General features: G+C 38.5%; 1 protein-coding gene across 3 annotated transcripts in view; it reads left to right on the top strand.

Moving 5' to 3' along the window:
- The window catches only part of HSPA12A (heat shock protein family A (Hsp70) member 12A), a 104,572-nt gene that overhangs the window by 47,585 nt on the left and 35,972 nt on the right, over positions 1-21,015 (top strand). For all 3 annotated transcript variants that reach the window (XM_075108231.1, XM_075108230.1, XM_075108229.1), the window contains 3 exons: positions 12,132-12,217; positions 14,184-14,311; positions 19,953-20,139. In XM_075108231.1, the coding sequence (XP_074964332.1) occupies positions 14,307-14,311; positions 19,953-20,139 (192 nt within the window). In that variant the 5' untranslated portion in view covers positions 12,132-12,217; positions 14,184-14,306. The remainder of the gene's footprint in view (positions 1-12,131; positions 12,218-14,183; positions 14,312-19,952; positions 20,140-21,015) is intronic.

The following is a 21,015-nucleotide window of genomic DNA, read 5'->3' as shown; positions in this document are numbered from 1 at the left end:
TAGAGGGTGTGACCAGGATGCCTCTCAAACAGCTCCACCAGGAGCCGGGGCAGGCTGCTGCAGCCTTGGATGTTGGCTCAAGTTAGAGCAGCCTTCGCGAGGCCAGTTCTGTGCAGGAAGCCCAGAATGTTGCCTCAGATACAAAAGACCCTTTCCCTGCGTATAAATGTCAAGATATAGGATCTGTTTTGCTTTCTGACCCTGTCACTGGTGGTTGGGGTTATGTGCGAGTTGACTGGTGTCTCATCTTGTGCTCTTTTCTGCCAAATGCTTTTTTTTTCCTTTTTTTTTTTTTTTTCCTGTTGAGTTGCTTTGACCTGCCATGGCCAACTTCTCCCATTTTCATGGGAATGCTGTTGAAATTTTTGTGTCCCCTTCTGGACGCCATATCTGCTGTTGCAATTAAGTCTGGATTTTTTCATTCTTTTTTTCTTTTAAAGCTACAGGTTCCTGTCGACTATTTTAAAATTTTTAGTTCCTTATTCTTCTAAGTTGTTCTGGGTGATTAGTTCCCCTTTTGCTGTCCTCTACTGTGATTTCACTTATTCTATCTGTAATTGCATCAAACAACCATTCCTTTCTTAAAAAAAAACTTAAAAATATACTTTTTATTTTAAAACAATAACATCCAAAGGATCCCATCACCTCTATTTTCTGTACCTGAATTGGTTCTGCCTTTTGACGATGTGTCAAGTGGGATTTCACAAGTGCCTGACTTCAAAGAGCACACCATTTATGGTTTTAGAAACTTCTCTCTGTTGCTGTTTCAGTCTGTAGGTATTGTGAAGGAGCAGCTTGTCTTTTTTGGGTATTTAAGAAAGCTGTGCTGGCTCTCAGTAAATGATGAGGGAAAACGTGAAAGGAATAAAAAACAATACACTAAAATGATGCTACATCCAAGCAGGAGAACAAGAACAGTCATGACTTTAATTAGATATGAGGTAACATAGCCTTTTTTGGGAGTTTGGATATATTCCTTTTATTTATTTTTTTTAAGTAAATGTTGACATTGTCCATATGCAGCTGAGTGAAATATTTGGAGTATTTTGTCTATCCATAAATGACTTCAGTTGCTTGCTTATTCAGCTTCTGTGTGGCACTTGTCACTTTTCTATTAAACAGCTTTGCTAGTTGAAAACAGAAAAAAAAAAAACAGAAGTGGGTGAAAATCCAGGTTGCATTGCTATCCTGCAGGCATGTTTGGCTGTATTTCCCCAATGGTGAAAGAGAGAGAAACCAGGGGGATTTGGAATCCGTTTTGGGAATGAGCTCTGAAGTCCATCGGTTGTGCCTGTAAGCGGTACGTTCGCTTCACAGATGTTTTACTGAGGAGTGTGCAGCTGTTTGGTGATGTAAGGTCACAGATGTTGGTGTTGCGCTGAGGGAATTGCTGCTGCCAAGCATTAACTTCAGGGATCTGATATTCCTGTGACATACCTGCAGGCTTCATCTTCTTCACCTTGACAAATGTCCTGGCTCCTCGGTCATTAAATGGAAACTGCCTCCTCTCAGTGACCAGGCACATTTTTGGTCTTAAAAAGAACATTCCGTAGCTCTCATTACTCAAAATGTGAACTGTGGCTCATGTGCTGTGCTGTTAAGAAACATAGTGCTGTGCATTTAAACAACTGCAAGTTTTAAATTTTGCTATAACTACTACTAAAGCAGTCAGTTTGCAGTGTTTTAAAATTAGGATGGCAGCAGTGAACTGTGTAAGTAATGGGTATTAAACAGGAAATTCCTTCAAAGTCTGTCTCCGAGGGATTTGAGAAAGGTTTTCATATAAATAAAAAGGAAAATGTGGTCAGTTGTAATAAAGTAAGCAAATAAATAAACTAAAATACTCAGAATATGGTCATCAGCATTCAGGCTAGAAAGCCTTTGTTCTTTACTAAGGACTTGACTAAATGTCCTTACTCAGGACTGCATCAGGGTGTGTCAAGGGCATCAGAGAGCAGCTTTATGAACTGCAGTGATGTGCCCCGTCATCAGCGCGCTGCTGTGATCTGCTCGTGTGCGAGAGTCATTTGGTGCTTGCTGGCCCAAATCGGTAGCTCTATCGTGACTGATTTGCAGGGCTCTGGGCACACAGATCAGTGCTAAGGGCATCTTAATTTACGAGAACAGGAGACTTGGAGAGGGTTTTTCTTATATCTGTTGTTTCTTCTGTCAGTAATTCCCCAGTGCCTGAGTCACACCCTCAGACTGTGCTCTGCAGATGCAGTTTCTGAAGAATATTGAGAAATATTTCTAGTAATTCTCATAATTTGGAGTCCAGAAAGAAGTGTATATGTGAATGGATTTTAATAGTAGCAATTTCATGTCATTTGAGGGACTTTATTCACTTACTCTCCATGAAGAAAAACTCTGTTACCAGAGCTCACCCAGCCTGCACTGGTTTGCTTGGGAAAGAGGCAAAGGCAAATCATTCTCCTTATGCTACTTCCTACTCCCATGGGGAATAATCTGGAAACACTGCTTTGATTTGTCCGTTTCTGGATACATCTTATGTTCTTAGCATTTTTCAGGACCACTCTCAGGGGTTGAAGCAGATTTTCCCTAAGGGTCTTACAGTCCTGAGTGCTCCATGTCCACCTGTCCCACGCAGCCTTCCCACGCAAGGCTCTGTGTGTTTGTGTTCACACTTTCTTTTTCCCTGTTCCCTGTGAGGTCTGAAGAGTGGGTATTTGAGTGTCTCTCTCCTCATTACAGTGATTGGGCTGTTTTTTTTTTTTTCTATTGAGAGATAACATTAAAATCACAGTTACTTTAATATGTCACTGCCATCTCCTAGTCATTGCTTGGGAAATGCATTCCTGTGACAATTCGGTGTTGTGGATTTCGTCATTGGTTGAGGACTCTCGATGCTTTCTCCACGCTTAAAGATCAAAATACCTGTGGTTATACTAGGCTGACTGGGAACTAGCCCCATTCCCTGGTGCCAAACAGATCCAACAAATTTAACATCTCTTTCTCAAGTTTCCATGGATACCTTAGTAGAGCACATGCTGTAATCAGAACAGCAGGGCATGCCGTTTACAAAAGCTTTCAGGATTGTCATTATGGAACTGCTGCATTGGAAAATCAACCTTTTGTAGTAGCTCTCTTGCTTACTCAGCTATTCTCCTGTTATGATTTTAGCCATAGGAACTCCTTTGCAGGCCATACCATCTGCTTGTTGCCGTGACTGTGTAACTTTCCAGTTGGTTACCTGGCTGGCCAGTGTTGATCTCGGTGTGATGTGTACACGTAGTCATGGCATTTGAATGTGAGCCTGATGGGTGCTAGTATAAAAACCTCTGGAAGTGGATTTTGGTTGGCGATTGCATGATTTTGTGATCTCCTTTATAGATCCTAAACATGTACTTTCTTCTGTCCATGGCTTCTCTCCTCATAAGGTATTTTTCCTTTAAGCCTGAAAGCTGATCTTTTTTCCAAGATTGTAAAATAAAAAGGATAAAGAAATACAAACTTCTGATTTAGCTATAAAGTGTCACTTAGAAGCTAAATCAATAGCCATAGGCTATGGATTCAGGTAACTTTGCTAATGAATTGTCAAATGTGATACCAATTTTTGCAGTTTTGCAACAACTAACATTCTCTTACCTTCCCATCTTTGAACAAAATAATGTTTAATAGCCCTGAAAAAATATCAAGGGTTTTATATATAGCATCACTCATGCTAACTGCTATGAGAAGTAATAGTTACTCTAGTTCGGCTATTCTTTTTACCCTGTGTCCCTCTTTCTCTGGGTTTTTTTGATCAGGAGAGGGAGAGAGGTTTGTTTTCTCTTGTCAAGACTACAAATGTGTGAATCATGTTTGGCATTCCTGAAGATTGTCAAAATGAAGAATGCAAACATTTTCAAGTGTTTATCCCAATTCATGTTTTAAGGAAAAGGAGTCACAGCATTCATCTGGCTCGATGCACTGCAAGATACTTCATGAATCTAGGGATGCTTGATAACTAAATAACCTTTTTGCCTTCTAAGTAGACAAGTACCTCCAAAAGTGTCCTTATTCCTGTGGGCTGGACACATGGTCTGGAAAAGCTGAACAATTCTTATTCAGTCTTTGAATAATATTCCTTTGAATAGCTTGATCTTGAAAAGTAAATATAGGATTACAGTGTTTTCAGGATACAATTGTGTACTGAGACGGTTCTTAAGGAACTTGCAGAAAATAGGGATTTTTATAACTCTGTAATATTTTGATCTTGCTTTTTAAAAAGAAAACCCAACCAACCAGCCCACCCTCAGCTGGTAAGCGATGTTTTTCCCAAAGAAATGATTAGCATCACAAATGTTCCGTTTTATGAGAGTGGTCCTGGGAATTAGAGCATAATCTTATTAGTGCCATTCCTGACAACCTTGCAGTGAACCAAGTGGATGAGGTGGATGATGACAGATGTGATGATGAAGGAGAAGCCAGAGCAAACCTTTTCTAGGAAAGTATATTTTCACAGAACTGAGGTTCTGTACATCTGTGTTTTGTTTTCTGTTCCTTACGTCTTTCTGTTTGGAAGCAACGAGGGAGGTGATGAGAGATACAGGAAAACAGTGCTTGTGCAGAGGCAAATAGTGCAAGGAAGCATGAAGGAAGCAAGTTCATAGGAGAGCTTGTTGAAGGAAGAGAATGTTAGTGCATATTAAAGGTATCTATTACCGAACTATGTCCGTGCAGTATTTGGAAAGATCCTGGAGAGTTTTCTTCTACCACTTTGAGCTGCAAAATCTGTTGGTAACCCACCTTTATCACAACATGCAGCCTGCCCTCTCCGACCTGTAAACCAGGATCAGATTGTTCTCTCCTGGCAGTAGTGCATGGGTGTGGAAGAGCTGGAATTTGGGAAGAGAGCAGTCACTGGAAGGTGCTGCTGGTGAGCTCCCCAAACCCCAGGCTCTGGGGAGTGAGCAGGTCCTGAGCAAGTGGGAACCATGTCAGGGCTGGGAAGGAAGAGGGAGCTGACTGATCACAGAAGCTGGAAAGCTCTCTGGTCATTCAAGGTGGAGCTGGATTTACAGTGCAGATGGTGAATGGGTTTGAGTTTAGGGCAGCTTTATGGTCAGACTTAACTATTGGTAAGGACCTGTCTGAGGCTTTACAGACCCAGTTGTGAAGTGTGCACTGGTGTGTGATAGTTCTGTTTTAGTCCAGCTTACTAAGCATTAGCAAGGTCGGATCATATCTAGGTAAAATAGTTTAGCCAGCGTCCTGTCAAAAAGAGGAGAAGTGAACATAACCCATGTGGCATTTTCAGAAGGTTATTGCAAGTTCTTGTGTGTTTCTTTCATCTTAAGTTTACAGAAAAAAGATGGTGTCTTTTGGTTTCCTTTTGCTGGTGAGGTGCAGGAAAATGAATATTATCCACAGTGAGTGATGGGATGAATCTGGGGTTGTTTTTTGATAGTCTTAACAATAAAAACTTAAATTATCTTAGAAAGCTTGATAGCATAGTGGAAACGTAATTCCTCCAGTCAAACTGTAATCGTGATGGGAGGCAAAGTAAAAGCATAAATGAAAAAGGTCAAAATTTTAATGAAGAATGTGTCTTATTTTTAGAATTTTATCCAAAGAATTGACAAATTTTTGACTTAGGAAATCACTGTGCCCTAACCAGTATCAGTGTGATGAATACCAGCTCTTTGGGTGACCAGTTATTATGAAAGGGTATCGGGAAACTTGGATTTGTGTCAGAGATTAGCTATGGCTGTATTCATAGAAGGGAAGTGTATTGCAGTCTTCCACAAACCAGCTGGATGCCTACTGGCATTTTAAAACAAAGACCTCTGATTCCATTGATGGTAATAGCAGTGGTGTCATTTATTTCAGTGGAAACAGAGAGTTCTTACTTCTGATATGAAATATGGGATCTTTTCATTGTGCATAAGAATATTTTAAGTGCTGGTTTTTATATTTCCGTCTCTCTCTTTTTTTTTTTTTTTGTTGTTCTATAATTATTTTCAAAGGGCATCTTTGTATTTGCAGTAAAATGCTCTAGGTTGTCATGTTACATTTGGAAGCTGTGACATTTTGTGCTTAATGCGAAGCAAAATCTCAGCAATAGGAAAAGCTGAATAAGGTTTTCTTCATCAGTGCAGCAGTTGCCAGCTAATAGCAATATGGTAAACCCCTCCTTTCCTGTTGTGCAAACACCATTAGCAAGCTTTGCTCGCAGCAAAATTATTATTGATGCTCAAAATGATATACAATGTTTTGAATGAAAAATAATGTTTTTAATTCCATTCTTTTATTGCCTGATGGTTACCCTATACCCATATTTTGCTTAGTACATAAAGATTGGCTGCAATAGTGGCATTTTTAGTAGGTCTAGTGCATCCTGACTTACCCTGTGCATCTGGTTCATCAGCCTACAAATAACCGAGAGGTTGAACAGAGTTGGCATACGAACAGCGGGTATGCATTACACAAATCAAAAAGTGTTATTGCAGCTTTCCTCTTGAGGCAGGATGGTGTACTGCAGGCATGCACAGATGGGAGTTTGGGAGGGCCTGGAGAAGGGTGTGCTATCCACATCTTCCCAGTGGGACCTCGAGCTCAGCCAGAGGCTCAGATCTGCACAATTAATGGAATTCATTGCATTGTACATTATAGATTGAAAACAATGACTTGTTATGAAAGCACTTCTTAAAATGCTAGAAGTATGATCTGGAATAGGGAACGGTATTGATCCTATTGTTGATTCAGCAAATCATGGGAAGAGTTTCATTAGCAAGTGTTGGGCTTGTGGCCACTCTGGCAGGATAGAAATACAAATTAACTTAAGATATGTTGATTGGCATATAACATGCACAGTAGTGTTCAGGCGTGTTCCTACAGAGAGGTGATTTCACAGTGATGCTGCCTATTTTCTGGTTTGCAAAACAGCTGTAAGAGTTACAGGCCGTGATGAGTCCCTTCCACCATCACTTGGAAGTGAGGCCTGCCAAGGTTCGGAGAGTGCACTTCTCTCCCAGCCAATCCTTCTTTTGTAAGCATGACTCTAAAGTACTGCAGAAGGTGCCTGAAAAGGTCCACAACAGGGTTTCTGATGGCAGACTTTCGGCTTGATACCTAGTTTCTTCTTCTTTCTTTTTATTTAAGTTGTTTCTTTTCCAAAGGCTAAAGTGGTGACATGAGACATACTCAGGAATTTTCCCCCTTCCCTGATCTGACTGCATACCTGTGCTTTATGCTGTTGAGCAGCATATCCTGCTTCCTGAATTCCTGCGTTTACTTGTCTTCTTTGATTCTTCCTTAGGGACAATGTATGCTTGCAAAAACTTTAGCTTATCTGTTGTCTGTGCTATGTGGATTACAGGGAACCTTCTGTTAGTAGAGAATCCACTGCTATGGCATGCCACTTTGCTGTTGAAATGAACAATTTCCCTCATGTGAAGCAGAAAATTTTGCTGATGCCTGGTAGCTGAATTATATAAGATTCAGATATTTAATAAAAGCTGATTTTAATAGGAAAGTGAAGATTTTGTGTAACTGCTGAAAAAAATGTTTGTTTTAGTACCTACTGCCTCAGTGACTTACAACTGCAAGGTTTAGCAGTAGTCTTTCTTAAGCAGGTTTAAGCCTGCTGTCTTAAAACTGATCATCTGGGACTGTAGTGGTCCGTGTCTGATACTTTCAGTGGTTTACTAGAAGTCATTTTTCTGGTCCTGAGTAGGAATGTGTGACAGGGGCTCCCAACTATTCAGAACAGACTGATAGTCTTCCAGAGGAGATCAGCTTCCATTAACTGATCTTTCTAAATAAAAAATTAGCTTGGTCCTGCTCTCTAGATCTCTTACAAAATCAGATTCAGCTGAGCATGCTATTAGTGAAATGTTCACACTACATCAGCTAAGTTCTTAGAAATGCTGTGGACTTTGCTTTTACTCTGTATTCTGTGACACTTAAAGGTTAATCCTTTGTTGCATTTTGTCATCAGCGAACTTGGAAATCTAGAACATGGCTGATCATTTAGTGAAAAAACAGAAAAATGTAAACTGATTAGCTATTGCAGGAAACCGCAGAAAATAAACCCTTGCATGTGTTTAGATGAAAAGAAAAAATTCAGATTAGATCTGCTAAACCAGCAATTGCAGCTAATATGATAATGGACATGATTCATTATTAATACAGTATGTGCTGATCTCATAATTTCACCAGTCTGTAATTGTTTGGGAGTTTGCAAACAACCTTTCAATGTAAAAAAGAAGGAAAAAAATGCTGAAAAAGAGTGTCTTCTCTATTTTCCCTTTTCTTTTGGTCACCTTGAAAATGCACTAGGTGTTCTTTGACAAATGCTTGTGTCAGCACTCAGGTCAGAAATTGTAATGGTGTGGTCAAATTCATTCTATACAGACTTAGTTAGCTGTCAAAACCCCTGATATACAAAGTCATATTTCAAGTTAATGATTATAGGCATCAGTGTACAGAGTAAATGAAAGGATTTTTATTCAAGAAGTTTGTATCAGAAGTTTTTAAAATATTGGTGTGTTCGAAGACTTACTATAATTCAGATTCTAAATCAGATTCCTCCATTTATTTTGGCATGCGGGTTGTCAAGAATCAAATGCTTATTTAAAGCCTGCTGTTTAGCGATATGTTTTTTTCATAGTCTGTAGTTTGACACAGATAGTGATCCTCAGTAAACATGGGAGATAAAGCTGGAACTTGAGCTATGTGGGACACTACTTGTGCTTTTTTGTTACAGAAGCCTTAATAAGTCATCCTACTCCCAAGAACTGTTCCAAATACCATGATACTACCCAGGACATCTTTTTAAATTGTTAAGAAGAGGAATTTACAAAGGCTAGGCATCTTTTCCTTTTTTTTTTTTTTTTTTTTGGTTGTTGCATGATTGCAAGTTGGGTTCCTTGCAACCATTAGCCATTCTCTGGCTTGAAACAGAGGCTTTTTTTTTTTTTTTCTATTTAAGATCAACCAATCACAGTCCTTTAGAAAGAAGAGATTTTAAAATATCCTAGAATATCCATGTATTTAACACCCTTTGGAACACAGGTCTAAAAATTGTGCATTTTTACACATGCACACAAAAAAATGCATGTGTTCCCCAAGCAAACGCTAACTCAACAAAATATTAAAGCTCCCACATGGACAAGTATATTTCAACCCCTTTCAGATGGGTTAGATAGTATAATGTTACAAATTTCCTAATTTCATTTAGTTTTAACAACTATTTCACTACTTGTTAGAAGAACTCTTGGCATTAAATCCAGGGTGAATGGCTTGCAACCCATTTTCTGCAAATGCCAACTGCTCTGATAAATGACTTTTTAACTTCCCGGTATTCTGAACTACACTCATTCATTTATTAACTTTGCAAACTCTCTGGTAATGTTGGGACCTCTCTTAACAGCTGATTTACAATATAACAATTATGGATGCCCGAATTATTGCACATGATTAGTCTCATGAAATGAGTTGCACTGCAGTGCAACTGCTGCTCGTGCCAACGCGATAGCAGCTCTACAGTCACTGTAACAGAATGTGTCGGTTAAAATTTTAGTTTGCTACTTTAGATGTTGTAACATTGTCTTCTGTGATTTTCCTCTCTTGATCCAACAACACTCTGTGCTGGTGGCATGTAGGACTCACTGTAGAATTATTTTGTTTAGCTGGGTATTTGCAGGAGCAGTGGTGAATACAGTGCAGAATGGTCATGGGTTTCAAAGGATTTTTTTCCTCTGGTCAAAAAATACTGATAAATCACCAAGAGCTTAACCATCCAGCAGATTTGAGCAGTTGATGAGAACTAGAAAAAGTTAGACCTTCCACAAGTCAAGCTTTTATGCCTCAGTTTTCAAGAGCATTCTGAAATTGAAATGGACTATTTATTTTGATGAAAATATTGAAGTCTGTTTTCTGTTTTAAGTGATATTTTCTACAGGTGGCTAAGGCAGACCTCCCATCTCTGTTTAATGTTTTTTATTTGTTAGAAAATATTTTTGTAATTGTTGGTACAGTGCGTGTCCTTGTATACACTCTATACCTCTGGATTACCACAAATTAATTGGGTTGAATAAATTATTGATAGAACACCACCCAAGTTAGCACAGTTTCATTGGATGAATATGAATATTGCACTGGTTATTTAATCGCTGCTCTCTGAGAGACAAAAAAATGTGTATACTGTCACATGGGATTTTCTGAGTTGCATGTAGAGCTATAAATAACTTCTCAAAGTACACCCAGACTGATAACTGGAGACAGGCTGGAAAACAGGTTGCTGAAACACGAGTGCTGAAACAGGTAATGAAGAGAATTAGTAACGAAGAGAAAAGCTGAAAACACATAGATAGTGATTTGATGCCTACATTTTTAGGCTCCAAAGCCAGCATCCTTCGTGGGGCATATGTACCAGCTTCCAAAGATGTTGAGTCAGTATTACAGAGTCCTGGTCTGCTCAGGAAGTACTGCTTCTGGTCCAGTCAGGAATGACAGCAGGATGCAAGGAACCTGTTCTGTTACTAATTCCTTTTTTCCCCTGTGCTGAAATATTGTTCTTCAATTCTACAAAAAATGCCATGTTGATGGTACAAAAATTAATCTGTTTTGAAAAGAGGAAGAAATTGCACAGAAGAGGCTGATAACAGCATCTGAGGCTGGCAGTGGTCCCTGATCTAACTATATCTTTATGAACTGAGGCAGATTCTGTGCTTGCCACGTGTGGCCTGTGGCTTTTTGTACTTTACCACAAGAGGAATAAAATAAATTCTTGAAGAACTTGTAAAGGAAATGTGAATATTTTGCTTCTGCAAATACTTCTGAAGATCAGCCTGAACAGAAATAAGCATTGTTACTAGAGCAATATTAAGATTTGGAGGAAGATTCCCCCGTGGTCAGATTATCCCATAGTTGCCTACTGCAGAGTTTTTGCATCTTCCCTGGGAAACGACACCTACCTGATTACCAGGAACAACAGGATTCTTCATTAAGTAGTTCTGAGGTCCTTTCTTGGAGAGCAGCTCTTGTGTCATCTTAGAATAATGCTCTGACTTATCAGTTATATCTAGGAATTGCACACTATACATAAATATGCATTTTATTGTGTGATACACCTAAGTAGGTGATAAAAATAAGTTAAAATGTATTATCTAATATCTATTATTAGATTTTAGATGTTGTTAATCTTTAGAGACTTATTAAATAATTCTGCATTACATCTAATTAGCTTGTATTCTACAGAAGAGAATTCAGCAAACTCAAGGCTTAAATCTGGGGACAGAGGAGCTGTGAGCATGCACAGGGTGTAGGGCACCTTTTCTACATTTCGTCTTGATAAACAATTGCAGTTTTCATAAGAGAATATATTATATATAAATCCATCTGAGTCATCAGTGCTTAATAATTTTAATAAGCCATTTCCTTTTCTATCATTAATGTGGTGAATATCAGAAGAAAAAACAGAAACAGTGTATTACAGTATTTGTAACTCATTTGGTATGTTTCTTTAAATGAAATTTCAGTATTGTGTGCAGGGTGAAAATATTCCTTTGATGATGTGTTAATAATACTTTCATTTTTCCCAGCTGGTTTCTGTCCTGCAGTAATATTAACAGCTGCAAGATGTTTCAGTGCAGAGTGTATTGAAGAATAAAAACAGAGACAGTATTGGGAAAGTTTCAGAATAAAGGTTCATGATGGAATAATTGCAACTTGCTCTTACTGCGTAGCCAAATTGTTATCAACTCCTCTTTTTCTGTTAAAAGGGGTCTGTCTTTTTTGATCTCACAACTTGTGTTTAGTTTCTGCATTCACATATTTAAATCTTAGGCCATTAATGTCAGTGTATATAGTTCAAGCTACTTGTTTCAACGGTGACTTCTGAATATATTTAGGAAGACTTTTAAGATTATACATGGTAACGTAATAGGCAAAAGAATGGAAGTTAGTCATTAAGTTCAGAAAAAAAAATTAAAACCAAAACTGCAGTTGTTTGTCTTAGCATGTTGTAAGGGAAAAAAAATATATTTTACTTGGCAGCTGTGGAATTTGCTTTCTTTTTTTAGCAGATTTGTTACAAGAAGAAGATAATGTAGCAGTATGAAAAGCAACTGTCCTATCCTACTCATTCTGCTTGCTGACACTGAAGAATTTTTGTTTCCTTTCAGATGCAGTTTCCACATCTGCTTACTCATCGCCAGCCAAAAGTTTGGGAGACCCTGGAATAACTCCACTGTCTCCATCACATATCGTGGTAAGAAATGTACTCTTAACATACTGCATGTTGACATTACTTTCTCCTGCCTGTTTGGTGGCATGTAGTGTCTTTAGAAAGTTGTCATTTCCTCATACCATGATTGTTCTTGTTATCCATAGTCTTAAGTGAAATCTTGGTCACACTGGAGTTGGTGACAGAGCTCTCATTCATTTCGTTGGGGTCCCAGTTTTGCTTTTTTTTCTGTCTTGCTGAGCTGATGGATTTGCTCCTGCATGTTTTTATACCAAAGGCAGGGGCTTCTTGATCCTCAGGGTTCCCTGTCTTTATCACTGATTTATTTAGGCAGCCCCTGAAAAGTTTCATTCTGTTCAGAAAAAAAAGGATATACATGGTATTCAACAGTAAAATCTGAATTCTCAGAGAAAAGAATCTTGTCCAACATATATGTATAGAGAATCTCAGAATAGAACTGTTTTAGTTTCTTAAGGAAAATAGCCACTTCTCTAAGTTTTTAGAAGAAAGCAAATGTCCCATAAAGGTAGTGTGTTTTAATTTCTTATACGTCGTGTTCATTTTGTTGACAAACTCCCATTAAAACTAAGTCCCATCTGTTTTTAAGATCATCTGCATCATCTGTAACACAGCATATGCACAGTATATTTCTTGATACTGCAAGGGATCATGTTCAGAACACATTGATACCCTTGTCAGATTTCTTCCTTTAGCTCTTTGAATCAGGTTCAGAGTGGTATAACATCCCTCCTCAGGATTTCCAGAGTGTTCTCTTGTAAATTTTTGCTTTTATTCCCTTCCTTCTCCATATAGTATAGAAATTCCCCCTTTTACTGCTGTCATACTGATGAATTTATATCATCTTTCAGTTAGATTTGCTCCTTAAACTCTTTGAGGAAGACATATACATAACCTATTGCTGTAGTTGAAAAGATTTATTAGGAAAATCCAAACAAGTGTTTCATTAGTTGAGACCAAACCTTGTTACTCTCTCTTCTCCATTTTAAATAGCATACCTATGGGACGATCTTGGAAAATGTAGGGTTGCAATAGAAAGGTGCTGGAAGTAGCAGGCATGGAGATAAAGGAGTTACGTAAGATACGTGAGGCAGGGAGAAGGATTCAAATTCACTATAAGCAGCTGAACAGTTTCCACATTTTAGCACAGGCAGGAGGAAAGAATGCATATAGTGTTTACAAAATAAGTGTTATGTAAAATCTTTATAAGTAAATTGTTTTAGACTAGATATTAGGAAATATTACTTCACTGAAAGTGTTGTTGGGGATTGGAACAGGCTGCCCCGGGAAGGTGTGGATACCATCCCTGGAGGTATTTAAATGACATTTGGATGTGGGTGCTTCAGGACATGGTTTAGTGGTAGACTGGCAGTGTTAGGTTTATGGTTGGACTCTATGATCTTAAAGGTCTTTCCCAACCTATATGATTCTGTGTATGAATTACCATAGGATATAAAGCTTGTCGCTATGTTTTGGGTTGTTCTGTCTCCACTAGTTTTGAGTGGTAGTAGTACGTCATGTTCAAGGTTATGACATAGGTAACTCCTAAAATGACCAAATAAGTCCCAAATATACTACATTGATGGATAGAAACATGTTCTTCAGTTGATCAATTTAAGAAAAAACCAAAACAAAACAGAAAACCCAGCCCGAATAACATCATGTTTAGCCATAAGTTTTAATGATACAAGATAATAACTGTTCCAAGAAATTAGTATGAAGGAAACTCTTGATTCAGAAGGTTAGGTATAAAAGGGTCCAGCAAATACACTGAGTTGTATATTGAATTCCTACTTCCATTGGAATGTGCGGCTTTCTGGTATCAACTTTGGTCAGAAATGCAGCTTTAGGGAAATCCTTATTTCCACTGAAGAGATATGCATGTCTCAGAGAGCAGAAACACTGAAAGGTAAGACAGGTTACAATTATTCTAATCAGTGACTCTGTCTATTTTGCTTCTGCTATTTAACAGAAGGACTCTGATGCAGATGATGCTGTAGAACAGTTATTTCTTGTTGTTGTGGCTATTGATTTTGGCACAACATCCAGTGGCTACGCCTACAGCTTCACCAAGGAACCAGAATGTATTCATGTAATGAGGTAAGAGCTGCAATGCAGCATTTATTTTTTGATCGTGATAACATGGATTGTCTGCAGTAGCTCTAGATATTTTCTACAGGAGCTTGAAGTGTCTAGATTTGTCTAGTGTTTCCAAAGTGTACACCTTTCTCATGGTTATAGTCTTTTTGCATATTATTTTATTCTAATCTGCTTTAATAATCAATGTGAACACATCCTTTCACTGTTATTTTGCTGAGTTTACAAGATGACGTGGGTAAAAGGAGGGATCAGTGAGTATTTTGAATTATTCAGGGAACAGTGATAATAATTAAGTCAGGATGCCCTTATCTCTGAGATTGAGAGAAACTACACATTTATTAAGGTTCATGGCATTTCCCAGGAACTGCCCGTCCCCTGGAATCATGCTTGTATACAGTTGTACACTTAGTTACTTGCACCCAGAAACTGGTAGTTTATTTGGCTGATTTCATGCATATTTATGTATAAATAAATATATGTTATATATATATTTTATATATATATAATCAGATCTCTGATAAAGACCCAGTGATACTGGGAAATAAGCAACCAAAAGGCATGAATGTGAAAATTAAAGTTTGATGTGAAATCTGTTCTGTATTATACGTGTATAAGGGAAGGATTTTAGATGCTATCATCTAGGGGGTTTTATTTTTTATTTCTTGATTAAATCAACACAATATAAATCTATGCATATAAATATTATGCAATGACAAATGCAAAATCTGTTATGGCAGATACATGAAAGGATTGCCCTACAAACCGTATTTATAGTGGTTTTTATTTTTTCTAAAGTTTGTTTTTTTACAACTAAAAACCTATACAATTCTTATTAAAGTGTCTTTAATATTACTGTATTGTTACAAGACCAAGATACAGGTAATTTCACATGTAAATAAGGTATGTATGAAAAACTTAGCTGTAGAAGTTCTTCTAAACAAAGCTGCTGGTATAGCAATAGGTAATGTACTGTTTATAGTACTGTAATACTGAGAACAAAAGGGCAAAAAGACTAACTTGCTGTAGTGCAGTGTGATATACTGTAATTCTTCTATTCAAAGATGCTAGCTGAATGCAGCTCTCTAAATCTCAGTAGACAGTATTGATTGTGCAGTCAGTCTGCATAGCTGGTTTATATATGGTTGCAAAGTATTTCAGAGACCTAATACAGATGTAAATTCTGGAATGGTATTAGGCCATCCAGTTAAAAAGACACCCACCATTTTCAGTATGGACGGGTAATGCTTCGAGGCCTTTTCTGCATCCCACCTACCTATTGTTCAGCAAACAACGCAGGAAGCTGCGTGAGGCTAGAAGTCAAAGGACATGCCATGTGTTGTTGTCTCAGACAGGTTACAGGGTTGTAGAATCAGAACCCATGTTTATTAATTCCTGTTCTCTTTTGACAGCAAATAATTAAATTTCTTAAAGAAGTTGGATGAAATGAGGGAAGACATCTCTGAAGCTGTACCTGAAGAAGCCTAAATCCTATATACCGTGCTGTTCTTATAATCTCTTTGGAGATTTTACTGTGTGAAATCCTTACTGGTTTTAGGGATGTCCTTTAAGCCCTTTAGGAGTCTAGCCCTTAAGCCTGGCCCTTAAGACTCAAAATTTTACCTTAGGACTTGATTTTGCCCTTGGGTTCACACCACGCTGCAGTAAATTACAGACTATATTCTCCTTCCAGGGTACTAGACTTCCTGCTGTAGATCACTGAGACACTGAAATCTAGGTGCGAAGTGGCCAGCTGAGAGTATGTTCCAAATCTTAAATCCTATTTTACTACTTATGCTTCAGAACGCCATATTCTGTTCCGTATGCAATAATGGTAGCATGATTGTGATTTCAGACATGTGTAGATATTGTATGAGATCCTGAGGCGGAAAGAAATGAAATGAATTGATCAATTTCCAGTGAGAAGGGAGGAGCACATTTTGGGGGGGGAGAAGTATTCAGGTTTCCAACAAGTATTTCAAACAATGGTAAATATTTTAATACCAAGAATGATTTACCACCACCACCAAAAAAAAAAAAAAAAAAATTGCTGGCAGGGGAGGATTTTGGCAAAGATATAGCTGAAGCTGAATTATGAAATAATGTATATTATATATATATTTATACATAAATATGCATGAACTCATAAAGAATTATATATATATCAAAGTAAGGCTTAGGTAGCTGAGACGGTATTAAGAAGTTCAAAATCTGTGTATAGGAGGGCTTACATGTAGGATAATTTACAAATATTTCAGCAGAGTAAATGTAACTTCCCGCCTGCACTCACGAATGTTTACATTAAAATACTGCAGAGCAATGATGCATGGTTCTCTTTGCTTCTAACATTTTTTCCACCTTCCCTCTTTAGTGTTGATCCTTTCCAGACATTTAGAGTTCTGACTGCCTTTTAACAAAGCTGCTTTTCTGTAAATGTCTCAGTGAAGGGTAAGATGGGTTTATTTAGAAGGTCCTACTTCAGAAAAGAGTGAACACACAGGGCTTTAGTACCAAGTCTGAGTGTAGTGTCAGCAAAGTTGTGATTCTAGTTGTGTAATTACTAGACAAAGTCATGTTTTTGACTGTGTGTGTTTTTTTGCTGTGGTGCCCAGTACTTAAACAAAAAAGCAAACAAAAAACCCCACAACATCCCCCTCCCCAACCCCCCCCACCTCCCTGCCCCCCCAAATAAAACCAAAAAACCCCCACCAAAAAAAAACCCTCCCAGAAACCCAACCGAATTCATAAGCAATGACCTAAAAAAGTTCTTTAAGCATATACCTAGCTTTAAATTGATGAGTAGCCTCCTTCACTTCAGTAAGCTAAGGCATGTGTTTGGAGTTGGGCGTGTGTTTCTAGATGATCGATGAATGACTATCTTGATTGCATAACATTAGTTACTGTTTTATCGATTTTTAGGTAATACTTCACATCTGTCAACCCTTACTAGTTGGATCATCGGTTCCAACCGTATACCTAACATTGCCATTTGGAGAGTACTGCTGGCTTGTGTTAGGCCGTGCTCTTAACAGGCATCTCAATTTTTTCCCCCCAAGAGCATTATTACCATCATTTTGCCTGTATTGGGATCATAAAAGAAAACTGCAAATGAAGGTGTTGAAATCCTAGCCCCATTGACTAGAAGCCTCTACTAACTGGTGAGGCTAGGGTTCCTCCTGAGAAAGGGTCCCAGTCAGGAGATACCATGCACATGCCTTTGTCTGCAGCTGCGGCTCTCTAGAAAAGATGTCACACAGGAATATTTTTAAAGCTCTGATTGCAAATGGTAAAGTAGGACTTCCCCTTCTGTTTCCTAATTGCACTTTCTGTGATTGAACAGTAAAGCAGGCTGAGAACTTCAGAACTTGCTGAATGATTACCATGTCTAGTTTCCATCGGAAACTCATCAGGAAACAAACATCCAATTCTCCAGGTGGCTTCCAAAATTTCAGCCCGCACCACTGAGCATCGATTTGTCTTTGTTTAAACTGTGCCTTAAGTGTACTTATTCCAGAAAGAGAAAATGTGCCTAGCCATAATGAAAAATAAAGAACAATTATTATTAGCCACATCCTATTTATAGACTTTCCCACTGGTGACTCAGAATGAATCATTAATGATTCCAAGTGAAAACGATACCAGTCTGTCTCCTCTCTGCTCGCAGCGGGTGTGTGGGATTTAACGTTCTGGTGCAATTTTCTGTTCACGGGCTGTGGGATCCCAGCTTCTTCACGCTGGAGCCATGTGTTTGCTGTAACACCTACTCAAAGACTCTGGAGTTGACCAAGTATGTTTTTAGCAGCAGGTTAGAAGAAACGACATGGAGCAGAGCCCTTGCCAGCTGATGACAGCTTAGGGGCTGAGCAGCTGGGCTAGGGAGATTTAGGAAAGCTTTTTCCGAGTGGATGAAAGTGGAAATCAATCCACTGCTCATAATACTTTTTCTGCTTTCAGAGCAGTGGTATTGCCCTCTCTACTGAAGTAAATTCATAGGCATGGTGGTTTCCTGCCATCACTGCTGCTGGTGCAAGAAGGGGCAGATTTTGCTCTTTTTGATTTAGTGGAATGGTCTGAAGGGTTCCCAGCGCTTTAGAAGATCCTGTTCCATGTTGTTTGGCCAAGAATTAACCCCTTAGATTGAAATTCAGAACATCAGTTATCTGCCTCAGTCTGGAGGCCAATTAATTTTCATTTGGCTCAACTGCTTCTGAGAGTGAAATGGAAACGACTTTCCTACTGCATAATCTTCCTGTGTCACATGAACAAGTACCACAGAACAAGGCAATCTTTTTGTGCTTCAGAACGAGGACTTTGGCAGGAGTATATTATGGAAGTGTGTTTTGCTATCTTTAGAAAAAAACAATCAACATGTGGTTAAATAATGAATGCAGTTGCCTCCTGTTTGAGCTGCATTATGATCACGTCTGACAGCACAAAGCAGATTTTCCACTGACGCTTTTTTAAGACAATGTTGCCTGCTTAGTGTGTGTTTCCCATGCTGAAAGCACGTGTATATGGCATGAGGGCAAACAGTAATGTGAGTTTCTTCTTCTTCCGTTCTGCTTTTTTTTTCGATGGATAAGTGAGGAGAAGACAAGAATGCTCACAGTTGTCTCTGTGGTACAACTTTCTACTGCCTTACCTTGTTGGCCCCCATGCCTCCCCAGTTTCTGCTGCATTTAGTGGTTGTTCCCATATTCGATGTTCTTACTTATTTCCTTATCCGTTCTGTGAAAGGAGCCTCATGTTGCTTTCGCCTTAATACTTTTGTGCTTCTTGGGCATCCTTGAAAATACCTTCACAATCTTGATAAGATGGGTTAGTTTTATTCATTATTTCAATGGATGGTGGTGAGGGAGCGGTGCCTATACGATACTTGGGGGCTGGGGGAGTCTGTTTTATTTTTGACAGACTAAAATTTTTACAGCATTTTGGGCATTTAATACACAAAATCCATCAACTTCAGGTGAGCAGAGAGTGCAACACAGAGTTCAACACCCACAGACACGTCTTCAGAGCTTCAGGTGTCCAGGAAATTAGGTACACGGAGAGGTGTTGCTTGAACTGGCTTGTCTTGCTTCAGAGAGATTTCTCTGACAGAAACAGGGCTTTAATTGACTTCTCTGCAGTGGTGTTCAGCTGACTTGAACAGGTCCCTAGTTCAAAATGGGGAAAAATATCCCATACAAGTAAGCATGCATGAAGTTTGATTGGCAGTTGGGTAGGCCATTTTGAGGATTTGAGTTTTCATTTGTAGTGTTCTTGGATAACTACTTGATTTTTTTTTCCTTACAATATTTATTACACATGTATGTTTAGTTTGAAAATGTAAGTGTAATACTGTTTCCTTGTTAATTGTGAGTGGCTTGCTTCAAGGAACCTGTATTTTTATCAAAGACAGTATCGTTATGTCCTTTAAAAATATACAACTAACTGCAAAATTTATTGACTTGTTGAAATTAAAATTACAGTCCTTTTTTCTTGGATGTGAGTAAAAGCACTTGGTTTTGGTATTATAAGGATCAAAATTAGTGTCTTTGGAGGGGAAAGCAGTCTGTGCAATCTGCCACCAGATTCTTTTCTCATGATACACTATTTTTTCTGCTTAGTATCACTTACCGAAGCTGTTTCATTTGTTGGACAGACGATGGGAAGGAGGAGATCCAGGCGTATCCAGTCAGAAGACACCAACTACTATCCTTCTAACACCAGAGAGAAAGTTTCATAGCTTTGGTTATGCAGCAAGAGATTTCTACCATGACCTGGATCCCACTGAATCAAAGCACTGGTTGTATTTTGAAAAGTTCAAGATGAAGCTACATACCACTGGTGTAAGTAATAACCAGCTCTCTAGGATAATCGTGCATTTGCTGCTCAGATCATCTTCCTGTGGATAGTGCTAGATGTTGCCTAAAGATTGTGAACTAGATGTGAAGCAGCTCTATTTCTAAGTTTAGAGAGTAAATAAAGTAAACTTCTGAGTTAACAGTATGTTTCGTTTTGCTTCTCCCTCCATTTGGCGAGTGTATTTCGCCAGCCTTCTTTCTCAATCTTAGAAGTTCAGTATCTGCTTTGTTAGGTCTTCATGTCCTAGTTCTCCTGGGTGAAATTCATAGCTGTCTAGGGAGTCTCTGCGAGGTCGGTTTGTTCTATAAATTTGCTCGAAAGCAGCAGTAGAATATAGGAGCCATACTGAACTGTAGTGCAGAGGAGCACATTTACCCAGAGTTCATTGTCAAAACTGCAAGCGCAAATCATGCTGCTAATTTGACGTTACTCCTACTGATTATATTTTTGTCTTTAAACCAAGCCATTCTAGAGCTTTGGGACTTGGCCAGTACTTTCTGTATTGAGGTGTTTTCTGGTTTTGTGTGTTGGTAGGAAGCCAAAAATCTACGCTTTTAACTCTTAACTTGGATTAAATATCTTGCATATGCTGCTTTGTTGTAATTAATTACAAATACATTTGTTGCAATTATTTAATATTTAGTCCATATTTCTCTCTCTGCCTGCAGTTATTTGTAGATGTGATAGGCGTTTAAAAATGAAGTCTAAAATAAGCAGCAAATGTCACTTGAATTTCCTGGAGCATGATGAGTTAGATCCTCTTAAGAACAATTTTGTCACTTTTTCCTAGCCAGGTGGATAAAGAATTCCCTTTCCTCAGGCAGCGGGAATTAATTTCATGTTTACCTTTTCCTCTTAAT

The sequence above is a fragment of the Phalacrocorax aristotelis genome, chromosome 12 (genome assembly GCF_949628215.1).
Source record: "Phalacrocorax aristotelis chromosome 12, bGulAri2.1, whole genome shotgun sequence".
Taxonomy (NCBI): Eukaryota; Metazoa; Chordata; class Aves; order Suliformes; family Phalacrocoracidae; genus Phalacrocorax; species Phalacrocorax aristotelis.
The sequence above is the reverse complement of the archived record's forward strand: the minus strand, read 5'-3'. Positions and strand labels throughout refer to the sequence as shown.